The sequence below is a fragment of the Thalassophryne amazonica genome, chromosome 12 (assembly GCF_902500255.1).
Source record: "Thalassophryne amazonica chromosome 12, fThaAma1.1, whole genome shotgun sequence".
In the NCBI taxonomy this organism is placed as follows: domain Eukaryota; kingdom Metazoa; phylum Chordata; class Actinopteri; order Batrachoidiformes; family Batrachoididae; genus Thalassophryne; species Thalassophryne amazonica.
The window spans coordinates 33,693,848-33,706,131 of record NC_047114.1 but is presented as its reverse complement, the minus strand read 5'-3'; the positions used below and the strand labels follow the sequence as shown (position 1 = coordinate 33,706,131).

Below are 12,284 nucleotides of genomic sequence, written 5' to 3'. Positions count from 1 at the left end.
CACAGTCACTCAGTTTTTGAGAACTGTCTACTCCATGCAGATTTACCATAGAGTGTCATACTGTTTGTATTTCTTTGTAATTGATGTAAATAAAGTCCAAGACATATTCAGTGGGAGCTTTACCATCAGAGAGCCTCGTCCACAACTACCACAAAAGACTCCAAGCTGTCATTGGTGTTAAAGGAGCAATACACAGTATTAAGAACAGGGGTATGTAAACTTTTGATCAGGTTCATTTGGGTAGTTCTCTTGTCATTTTGATTTAAAAAGAGGAAACGCAGTTGTTTGACAATAAATGGCTTCACCCAACCACTAACCATGAGTGAAAAAAAGTTTGTGTTATCATTCATATTCTCTTAAAAATGGCCAAAAAAAGCAAAAATTCTGGCAGGGTATGTAAACTTTTGAGCACAACTGTAGTGGAATAAAAAGTACATTTACCACTAGAGGTATAAAATGGAAACATTCAAGTTAAAGTGTAATACTTATGATTGAAGCACAACTGGGGACCCCACAGCAGAGGATGACACACTTGAGTGATTATCAAAGACTTCCTTCTTGGTCTTTATACAGGCAGAGATAAAAAAAAAAAACACCGTCAGTGTCAGTTAAGAAGTAATCACTGAGGCGGTCCAAATACACAGGCAGAAGCTCAGTACACAAATCTTCATACTAGGCAGTTGATCCAAAAGTGGCAGGAAAGACAATGACAGCTAAGGTTGCAACTAGAAACACACAAGGAAGTAGCAAGATGTTCTTGCACTGAGTGAAGGGAATGGAGGTTTAAATGCAGGAGAGTTGGACAAGGAACAGGAACAAAGCCACTGGAACAAATACGGAGAGTAAGACTGAAAATAAAAATAACACCAGAAGTGAAAAGGAAGTGACCGCTGGAGTGTTACAGTGACAATAGTTAACTACAATAATCAAGTAAATAAACTTATTTATTACCACACACAGAAATGGCTGCTTATTGTATCGTTATCTTATTTAGCAAATTAATTTAAGAAAATATGATTGTAAAATTAATATTTTTGGCCTAGTTGATTCAAGGCCAGGTCTAGTGTTGTGTAGGTTAGTGATCTAGTTGTTAAAAGGTTAGTGTTGAGCCCTGTCACTTATAATTTACATTTGGACAGTCCTGAATAAACAAACAAATATATAAATGTAGTTAAAATTACTGTCATTGTCATTTATGATGAAGTCCTGTGAGTTGCGGCCACAGGAATGTGAGTTGCCCAACCTGGTGTACACTGAATTCTTGTATTAAAAGGCTGCTGAGCAGCTCTGACAGAACCCATGTACTAAGGAATTGAAGTGTATATGTCTAATTTGTTAATCAGTAATCAAACACTCTTCACATTTTTGCATCTAGATCCTCATGATGATAAGATTGGCATCGATGGCATCCAGCAGTTTTGTGATGACCTCGGACTGGATCCAGCCAGTATCAGTGTGCTCCTTATAGCCTGGAAGTTCAGGGCAGCAACACAGTGCGAGTTCTCAAAACAGGAGTTCATGAATGGCATGACAGAGCAGGGGTGAGAAACTATTTCAAATGCTGGAAAAACACTCAATGTTTGGTGCAATCTACAGGGAACGTCTGGTGAAATACATCTATGTGGAGTTTAAAATTGTGGAGTAAACAACTGCATGGATTATGATCACCCCATTGTTGATACAAAATCTTGCAAACAAAATGATATTAGAGATGGGCCTGAGCTCATCCCATATTGGCTGCAGGCCTGATATTGATGTCATTCACTTGGCAGATGTTGGAGGGATGACTTATACTGTAGATCCAACCTCTCGCCGTGTTGCAATTGCCATGGTGGGAAAGATAAAATTATCCTTAAAAATTTGACTAGTTCTACTGGCAAAATTTTGATTTCTGTTTTCTCTCTTGTTTTTGTTTTGGATAAGCAGTAAAAAAACCATTTGTGCTGTATGTGGAATTCAGTTTTTCAAATGCGTTCACTGTGAAAGCTGTCTCTGTAGAAAGCTGTTGCTGCCCAATGGAGAAGGGATAAAAATCTGGTGTATTTAATACGTTAGTGGCTCATTTCATGCTTGTTTGATGAAGAAAGATGATGTAACGTCTTCATGCAGTTCTGTTTGCATGACTGCTGATCATTACTGTCATTGTCATTTATGATAGGTCAATTTCCTGTGAATCTCAAAACAAGTTTTATTTTAAAAAAATGCTGTATTTATTTATTTTGAATCGCATTACAGTTGTGTGGTGTCAGACAGCTGAAACCTGACATCAGCATTCAATTAATTGCTTTTGTAGATGTGTGTTGGACTTCATCTTGCTGCAAGCGCACACACAAGAAAACATGCACATCAAAGTGCATGGGATCTGTAAAGTGTGTAAAGTGCTGTGTACCTACATTGGCAGAGTGGATCATAATTATTCACCAGTTTGCTGTCAGAAAAATAACTGTCTGAAATTAGACTGATTTTATTTGTTTAACTTACAAGCAAGTGAACGTGCTCAGATGGTTTGTATGTGACAGAGCACATGGGGCTACAGACAACACAGCACTTTGTTTTCTCATTAATTCTTGACAGAGCTCAGTTTTTTTAAAATAATGAATATAGAAAGCTGCATCACACCTCTTGAAGAAATTATATGACATTAACATGGTTTCAATCCAATCAATAACAGAAAAAGGGGCGTGGATTAATCCACAGGCTTGCAGGCTAAACGCTAGACTCAGAAAACCCTGATAAAGCAATTACCAATATGTCGCTTACTTCTTCATACTCTATGAAAATTCAGTAAGGTATGTCTACTATAATACATTCCAATTATAAGGTAGAACTCTACTAGTGTATATATATCTAATAAAGAAGAGCAGAGTCACTTAGGTGCCTGGTCTTGAGAACCAGGGATGGTTCTATGACCAAGCACAATCTGTAGTGGAAAATTCAATGAATTTGTGTGTACGGTATTTTTTTGCTCTTCTTATAAGAAGTATTTTGTAGCCTATTTCAGCCTCCTGATGTAAACTTAAACCCAACACCAGTGGTGATGATGATATTAACTACATACTCGTATATACACACAGCACATACCTTCAACCTCTTATCCAAGATTGGGTTGCTGGAGTTAGGGTGTGAGGTGGGGTACACCCTGGACAGGACACCAGTCTGTTGCACGGCAGTGTGTAATATAATAAAACAAAATAGAAACCGTTTGTGTTAAATGTCCAAGACAAAAACAGCAAATATAGTTAAGCAAAGATGAAATGTATAACTAATGGTAAGCAGAAGACAATGAATCCATTTTAAGATTTGCCTTAAAAGATTCAACTGAAATGGGCTTTCTAATATCAACAGCTCGGATGGCAAAGACTGTAAAACCTGCTGACTTCATCTGAACCCTAAGAACACAGAGCACGCTCTCATCCTGTGATCGCAAGGCACAAGAAGACCTGTAAGGTTTAACAATTTCAGCAAAAGCAGCTACGTCGGAATCTGCATCGCAGTTGTGTATTGGAATTGGATTAGAACTGCAAAAATGTGGTTAGGCCCGTTCTTAAATGTATGGTCATCGTTGATGTAACCACAAAGCTCCATGTTGCTGTCTTCTCACCTCCCAGCAGCATCTCAGTTTTCATATAGGAAATACTTGCTGAGATGTCACATTTTTGTGCAAATTACTTTTTCCTCCTTTTTTTAACTTTTTGAAACTTTGAACTGATTTAAAAACGTCAGACAACCACTGCTTTCAAATGTTAAAATCTTGGAAGTCATTGCACACCTCTTGTAGCTCTCTGTGGATAAATTGATACAAAATCCTTTTTGCTGGCTTATGTGGAGGTGAGATGATGATATTTGTGTTTTCAAATATAACTGCTGTAAACCAATTGGAAAATAACACTTCTTACATTTAGTAAATTTCTGTATAGAAATCCTAAGCCTGTCTCACTGACAGCAACACTTGTAGTCAATTGTCAATCCAGCATTCAGTAAGCATCCAGCAGGTGGCAGACATGACTGTGGGATATTACACAGGGAAACAAAGTTGCCTTTTCAATTAATCTAGAATATGATTCTGCTTTGGTTTCCCAGATGTGACACTATAGAGAAACTTAAAGCTCAGCTGCCAAAACTGGAACAAGAATTAAAGGACCAAGGGAGATTTAAAGATTTTTACCAGTTTACATTCAATTTTGCAAAGAATCCTGGCCAGAAAGGTTTGGGTAAGAAGTTTTATTTGTCCTCTTCACCTGCTATTTATTTATTTTAAACCTAATGTTGGGCTTTCTTTTCTTTCAGATTTAGAAATGGCAATTGCATACTGGAATTTAGTATTACCTGGCAGATTCAAGTTCCTGGAGCTGTGGAACAAGTTTTTAATTGTATGTTAACAATCGCAATTTACAGTGCACCTGGAAAGTATTCACAGTGCTTCACTTTTTCCACATTTTATGTTATAGCCTTATCCCAAAATGGAGTAATTTCATTGTTTTGTTTTTCCCTCTCAGAATTCTACTTATAACACCCCATAATGACATGAAAGTTTTTTTTTTATTTTTTTAATGTTCTTAAAAATAAGAAATCACGTGTACATATAAGTATTCACACCCTTTGCTCACTACTTTGTTGATGCACATTTAGCAGCAATTACAGCCTCAAATCTTCTTGAATATGATGCCACAAGCTTGGTCCACCTATCTTTGGACAGTTTTGCCCATTCCTCTTTGCAGCGCCTCTCAGCATCTCTCCAGAGATGTTCAATCGGATTCAGGTCTGGGCTCTGGCTGGGTCACTCAAGGACATTCACAGAGTTGTCCTGAAGCCACTCCTTTGATATCTTGACTGTGTGCTTAGAGTTGCTGTCCTGCTGAAAGATGAACCGTCACCCCAGTCTGAGCTCAAGAGCGCTCTGGAGCAGGTTTTCATCCAGGATGTCTCTGTACATTACTGCATTCATCTTTCCCTCAATCCTGACTAGTCTCCAAGTACCTGCAAATGAAAAACATCTCTACAGTATGATGCTGTCACCACCATGCTTCACTGTAGGGATGGTGCCTGGTTTACGCCAAACATGACGCCTGACATTCACACCAAAGAGTTCAATCTTTGTCTCATCAGCCCAGAGAATTTTGTTTCTCATGGTCTGAGAGTCCTTCAGGTGCCTTTTGGGAAAACTCCAGGTGAGCTGCTATGTGCCTTTTACTAAGCAGTGGCTTCTGTCTGGCCACTCTACCATACAAGCCTGATTGGTGGATTGCTGCAGAGATGGTTGTCCTTCTGGAAGGTTCTCCTCTCTCCACAGACGAATGCTGGTGCTCTGACAGTGACCATCGGGTTCTTGGTCACCTCCCTGACTAAGGTCCTTCTCCCCCGATTGCTCAGTTTAGATGGGCGGCCAGCTCTAGGAAGAGTCCTGGTGGATCCAATCTTCTTCCAGTTACAGATGATGGAGGCCACTGTGGTCATTGGGACCTTCAAAGCATCAGAAATGTTTCTGTACCCCCAATCCTGTCGTGGATGTCTACAGACAATTCCTTTGACTTCATGCTTGGTTTGTGCTCTGACATGCACTGTCAACTGTGGGACCTTATATATAGACAGGTGTGTGTCTTTCCAAATCAAGTCCAATCAACTGAATTTACCCCAGATGGACCCCAATTAAACTGTAGAAACATCTTGAGCATGATCAGTGGAAACAGGATGCACTTGAGCTCAATTTTGTGCTTCATGGCAAAGGTTGTGAATACTTATGTACATGTGATTTCTTTGCCGTGTGTGTAAATTTGCAAAAAATCTAAAACAAAAAACTTGTCATTAGGGGGGTATTGTATGTAGAATTTTGAGGGGAAAAATGAATTTCATCCATTTTAGAATAAGGCTGTAACATAAAATGTGGAAAAAGTGAAGCGCTGTGAATACTGTCCGGAAGCACTGTAGTAAATGAGAACAAACATGCAGATGTAGTCGTTATATTCATGCGCTGTGCACCATGTTTTGCAGGAACACCACAAAAGATCCATTCCCAAGGACACTTGGAACCTCTTGTTAGACTTCAGCACAATGATCACTGATGACATGTCAAATTATGATGAAGAAGGTTGGTACTCTGCTGAGAATAAAATCAGTTCTTGCTGTGGTAAGATAAATTCAACTGACATGGTGTTAAAGTGCAGACAGTCAGCTTTAGTTCATATTTCACATCACGATCTGATGAACTGTGTAAGAATAGCAACACTTGGCTTGTGATTGTTACTTGAATCTAGAAGCCTCGGCTGTCGGCTCCCACAGTTTCTTGCCTTGCGACACTCTGCTTGGCTATTACTTCCGTCTTCACACCTGCTGGTTCCAGACCTTTTTGTCTTTTAAATGAAGTACATGCTCATTTAGATTCTGACGTTGCCGAAAATTGACACCTCCCCGTACTGATGAGGGCAAAATTATTTGCCCCCACCTATGAAATTTAAAATGGTGTTCAAATTTTCCCATGATTGTTTTTTTTTTTTTTTTAAACGGCAAGGAATTTTCAGCACAGCATTTCTAAACTTCCTAGTTTTATTTTGGATGCTTGCCTTATTTTACTGTGCACACAGAAACAAAATTAAGTCACAAAAATTGTCAGGGTCAAAATGATCATTATTATTACTGCAATCATCTGTTAACATTATTTTATTAATTATTTATTTTACTGTCTTATCACTCCTCTTCAACCTCTTATCCGGGTTCGGGTCGCGGAGGCAGCAGCTCCAGTAGGGGACCCCAAACTTCCCTTTCATTTACCGTTCACTGCTATCTGACTGGCTGTTGGGACGTGGAATGTCACCTCGCTAGGGGGGAAGGAGCCTGAGCTTGTGCCGGAGGTTGAGAGATACTGACTAGAGATAGTCGGGTTCACCTCCACGCACAGCTTGGGCTCTGGTACCCAACTCCTGGAGAGGGGCTGGACGCTTTATTTTTCTGGCGTTGCCCACGGGGAGCGGCGGAGAGCTGGGGTCGCATTGCTTATTGCTCCCCAGCTCAGTCGCCATGTGTTTGAGTTCACTCCGGTGAACGAGAGGGTCGCGTCCCTACGCCTTCGGGTCGGGGACAGGCCTGTCACTGTTGTCTCGGCCTACGGGCCGAGCAGCAGTGCAGAGTACCCGACCTTCCTGGAGTCCCTGGGAGGGGTACTACATGCTCCGACTGGGGACTCCATTGTTCTCCTGGGGGATTTCAACGCCCACGTGGGCGGCGACAGTGAGACCTGGAGGAGGGTGATTGGGAAGCACGACCTCCCCAATCTGAACCCGAGTGGTGTTCAGTTGTTGGACTTCTGTGCTAGTCACAGTTTGTCCATCACGAACACCATGTTCGAGCACAAGGGTGTCAATAAGTGCACGTGGCACCAGGACACCCTGAGCCGGAGGTCGATGATCGACTTTGTAGTCGTATCATCTGACCTTCGGCCACGTGTCTCGGATACTCAAGTGAAGAGAGGGGCAGAGCTGTCGACCGATCACCACCTGGTGGTGAGTTGGATCCACTGGGAGGGGAGGAAGCCGGTCAGACCTGGCAGGCCCAAATGTATTGTGAGGGTCTGCTGGGAACGACTGGCGGAACCCTCTGTCAGCGAGGTCTTCAACTCCCACCTCCGGGAGAGCTTCTCCCAGATCCCAGGGGAGGTTGGAGACATGGAATCCGAGTGGACCATGTTCTCCACCTCCATTGTCGATGCGGCCGCTCGTAGCTGTGGTCGCAAGGTCTCTGGTGCCTGTCGTGGCGGCAATCCCTGAACCCGGTGGTGGACACCGGAAGTAAGGGATGCCGTCAAGCTGAAGGAGTCCTACTTATCTTTGTTGGTAGGTGGGACCCCAGAGGCAGCTGACAGGTACCGGCAGGTCAAGCGTGCCACAGCCCGTGCGGTCGCAGAGGCAAAAACTCGGGTCTGGGAGGAGTTCGGGGAGGCTATGGAGGAGGACTATCGGTCGGCCTCGAAGAGATTCTGGCAAACTGTCTGACGCCTCAGGAGGCGAAAGCAGCTCTCCACCAGCACTGTTTACGGTGTGGGTGGGGAGCTGTTGACCCTAACTGGGGATGTTGTCGGGCGGTGGAAGGAGTACTTCAAGGATCTCCTCAATCCCATCGTCACGTCTTCCGAAGAGGAAGCAGAGACTGGGGACTCAGAGGTGGACTCATCCATTACCCAGGCCGAAGTCACCGAGGTGGTTAGAAAGCTCCTCGGTGGCAAGGCTCCTGGGGTGGATGAAATCCGTCCTGAGTACCTTAAGTCTCTGGATGTTGTGGGACTGTCTTGGCTGACACGCCTCTGCAACATCGCGTGGCGATCGGGGACAGTGCCTCTGGATTGGCAGACCAGGGTGGTGGTCCCTCTGTTTAAGAAGGGGGACCGGAGGGTGTGTTCCAACTATAGGGGGATCACACTCCTCAGCCTCCCCGGTAAGGTCTATTCCAGAGTACTGGAGAGGAGAATTCGACCGATGGTCGAACCTCGGATTCAGGAGGAGCAGTGTGGTTTTCGTCCTGGTCACAGCACACTGGACCAGCTCTACACGCTCCATCGGGTGCTCGAGGGTTCATGGGAGTTCGCCCAACCATTCCACATGTGTTTTGTGGATCTGGAGAAGGCGTTCGACCGTGTCCCTCGGGGCACCCTGTGGGGAGTGCTCCGGGAGTATGGGGTCCAGGGTCCTTTGCTAAGGGCTATACGGTCCCTGTACGTCCGCAGCAGGAGCTTGGTTCGCATTGCCGGTAGTAAGTCAAACCTGTTTCCAGTGCACGATGGCCTCCGCCAGGGCTGCCCTTTGTCACCGGTTCTGTTCATTATTTTTATGGACAGAATTTCTAGGCGCAGCCAGGGTGTAGAGGGGGTCTGGTTTGGGAACCACAGAATCTCGTCTCTGCTGTTTGCGGACGATGTGCTTCTGTTGGCTTCGTCAAATCAGGACCTTCAGCATGCACTGGGGTGGTTTGCACCCGAGTGTGAAGTGTCCGGGATGAAAATCAGTACCTCCAAATCCGAGGCCATGGTTCTCGACTGGAAAAAGGTGCTTTGCCCTCTTCAGGTGGGTGGAGTGTCCTTGCCTCAAGTGGAGGAGTTTAAGTATCTCGGGGTCTTGTTCACGAGTGAGGGACGGATGGAGCGTGAGATCGCTAGACGGATCGGTGCAGCATCTGCAGTGATGCAGTCACTGTATCGGGCCGTCGTGGTGAAGAGAGAGCTGAGTAGGGGGGCAAAGCTCTCGATTTACCGATCGATCTACGTTCCGATCCTCACCTATGGTCATGAGATTTGGCTCATGACCGAAAGAACGAGATCGCGAGTACAAGCGGCCGAGATGAGTTTCCTCCGCAAGGTGGCCTGGCGCTCCGTTAGAGTGAGGAGCTCGGTCAATCGGGAGGAGCTCGGAGTCAAGCCGCTGCTCCTCCATGTCGAAAGGAGTCAGTTGAGGTGGCTCGGGCATCTTTTTCGGGTGCCCCCTGGATGTCTCGCTGGAGAGGTGTTCTGGGCACGTCCCATTGGGAAGAGGCCCCGGGGAAGACCCAGGACACGCTGGAGGGACTACATCTCTCGGCTGGCTTGGGAACGCCTTGGGGTTCCCCCGGAGGAGCTGGGGGAGGTGTGTGCGGATCGGGAGGTCTGGGCGGCTTTGCTTGAGCTGCTGCCCCCGCGACCCGACTCCGGATAAAGCGGAAGAAAATGGATGGATGGATGCTATCTGACTGTGGGATCCCGAGGCGTTCCCAGGCCAGTGTGCCGATATAATCTCTCCACCTAGTTCTGGGTCTCAGCTGGATGTGCCTGGATCACCTCCCTAGGGAGGCATCCAGGAGGCATCCTTACCAGATGCCTGAAACACCTCAGCTTGCTCTTCAATGCAAAAGAGCAGCGGCTCTACTCAGAGCTCCTCGCCAAATGACTGAGCTTCACACCATTTTGCTAATGGAGACACCAGCCACTCTCCAGAGGAACCCTATTTCGGCCACTGGTACCCACAGTCTCGTTCTTTCAGTCATGACCCAACCCTCATGACAATATGTGAGAGTAGGAACGAAGACTGACCAGGAGATTGAGAGTTTCCCCTTTCGGCTCAGTTTTTGTCACAACAATACAGTAAAGCAAATGAAATAGTCCTTGGTCAGTCTCATGTTCCATTGTCCCTGCGGTAGTGAACAAGACCATGGGGTACTTCAACTCCTTCACTTGAGGCAAGACCTCATGCCCTACCCAGAGTAGGCAATCAATCGGTTTCCTGCTGAGAACCATGGCCTCAGATTTAGAGGTGTTGATACTCATCCCAGTCATTCCACACTGCTACAAACTGACCCAGTGAGTGCTGCTGCCAATGTTAACATGACCACATCTGCAAAAAGCAGTGATGAGACCCTGAGCCCACCAAACTGGAAACCCTCCTCCCCCCCACTACACCTCGATATCTTGTCCATGAATATCACAAACAGGATTGGTGACAAGGCGCAGCCCTGACGGAGGCCAACTCCCACCGGAAATGAGTCTGACTTACTGCTGAGCATCCGAACACAGCTCTCACTTCGTGAGTGCAGAGATTGGATGGCCCTGAGAAGGGACCCCTCCACACACACACTCCTTACTCCCACAGTATCTCCCGAGGTACTCGATCATACGCCTTCTCCAAGTCCACAAATCACATGTAGACAGGATGGGCATACTCCCAGGCACCCTCCAGGATCCTTGTGAGAGTGAAGACCTGGTCGGGTGTTCTATGGCCAGGACGGAACCTGCAGTGTTCCTCTTCAATCTCAGGTTCGACTATTGGCCGAATCCTACTTTCCAGTACCCTGGAGTAGACTTTACCGGGGAAGCTGAGTAGTGTGATGCCCCTGTAGGTGGCACATACTCTCTGGTCCCCATTCTTAAATATGGGGAGCACCACCCTAGTTTGCCACTCCATAGACGCTGTCCCAGACCTCAACGCAGTGTTGAAGAGATGCCTTATCTAAGACAGTCCCTCCACACCCAGAACCTTCAGCATTTATTTTTCTTTTTATTTATTTGCCTTTTTACTGGCGCTAAACTGCCCCTTACCAACATTTCGGAAGTGCAAGAATGGATGTATGTTGACCACACAAAACATGAAATATCTTGGGTTCACGCTGTCTGTAATGAAATAGAATTCAAAGTAAATGTTACGATCACTATGGAAGGGTGGTGTTTTTGCATATTCTATGCTGTCCCAGCTCTTGCAGATTTGGGCTTGTATTTATTATTGTTGATGTAACCTGCTATCAGTACTATTAAATATTACAATTTATAGTAAATTACTTGAGATAAAGGCTTACGGTGCAAAACAATTTCTAAAGCAAATGACAATCATGTTGTTACAATTGTGGTTATTGAATTCTTTGTTCATCAGGAGCCTGGCCCGTCCTTATTGATGACTTTGTGGAGTTTGCACGATCGCATATTGGCACCAGAAGCACAGCAGTGTAATGGCCTCTCTCGCTGAACGACATGAGATATCTACAACAAAAAGAAGTGCAGAATAAAGATTGGGGGAACAGACTGAACTGAGAACGATGTTACCTTTCCAACATGTCTACCCTCAGGACTAATATTTTACTCAGCAGTATGTATATATAAGACTGTATGTGTCTTTGTCAGAAAATCGGAGCGCAGGATTTGAAATGTTTAAGATTATCTCAAGATTTGGGCTTTGGTTGTTTGTTTTTTGTGTACTCGAGCCAACTAGAGCGGAGTCACCATGTCAGCCTATGTGGTTGCTCTTCAGCTTTTTATATGTGGTTTGGGCTCAGTTCCAGCACAGGTACCTAAACACACTTGAATAAAACCCAAGGGTCTATCAGATGTCATTGTTTATACATTGAATTTTAATGCTTGTGTTGCTGAGTGGGTTTCATAATTTGTGTGACAAGTAGGGATGAAATATTGATTGTAATTTTTTCTTAATCCTCTAAATACATGTTAGATGCAATAAATATTTCAAATTTACATCTTTATGGTTTCCATATATGCATTTGTGAAAAGGGGCTAAAAGAGTGGTTAACGGACAGTGTTCTTAGATGCAGGCCTCGATATTGAATATGACAGCATTTCATTTTAAGGTTTTTGTGGCTTATTTATTTTCATAACATTAAGGTAATTCTCCTGGGATAATGTAATACTCTATTTTGAAAATGGGGTTTAAGTAAATGTATGAAACTGTCTTAGATTTGTAATTATTGATGCTTATAAAATATGTTCATGTCATCCAATTTCTAACTGTTGATATATGCAGAAGTGGAAGAAACATTCTTTTTACTTT

The 12,284-nt window shown here is 44.5% G+C and overlaps 1 protein-coding gene across 2 annotated transcripts in view; it reads left to right on the top strand.

The window, feature by feature from the left end:
* The window catches only part of dcun1d1 (DCN1, defective in cullin neddylation 1, domain containing 1 (S. cerevisiae)), a 29,219-nt gene extending 17,242 nt beyond the window's left edge, over nucleotides 1-11,977 (top strand). For both annotated transcript variants that reach the window (XM_034182878.1, XM_034182877.1), the window contains exons 3-7: nucleotides 1,376-1,541; nucleotides 4,081-4,211; nucleotides 4,288-4,370; nucleotides 5,989-6,085; nucleotides 11,376-11,977. In XM_034182878.1, the coding sequence (XP_034038769.1) occupies nucleotides 1,376-1,541; nucleotides 4,081-4,211; nucleotides 4,288-4,370; nucleotides 5,989-6,085; nucleotides 11,376-11,452 (554 nt within the window). In that variant the 3' untranslated portion in view covers nucleotides 11,453-11,977. The remainder of the gene's footprint in view (nucleotides 1-1,375; nucleotides 1,542-4,080; nucleotides 4,212-4,287; nucleotides 4,371-5,988; nucleotides 6,086-11,375) is intronic.
* Nucleotides 11,978-12,284: the final 307 nt, after the last annotated feature.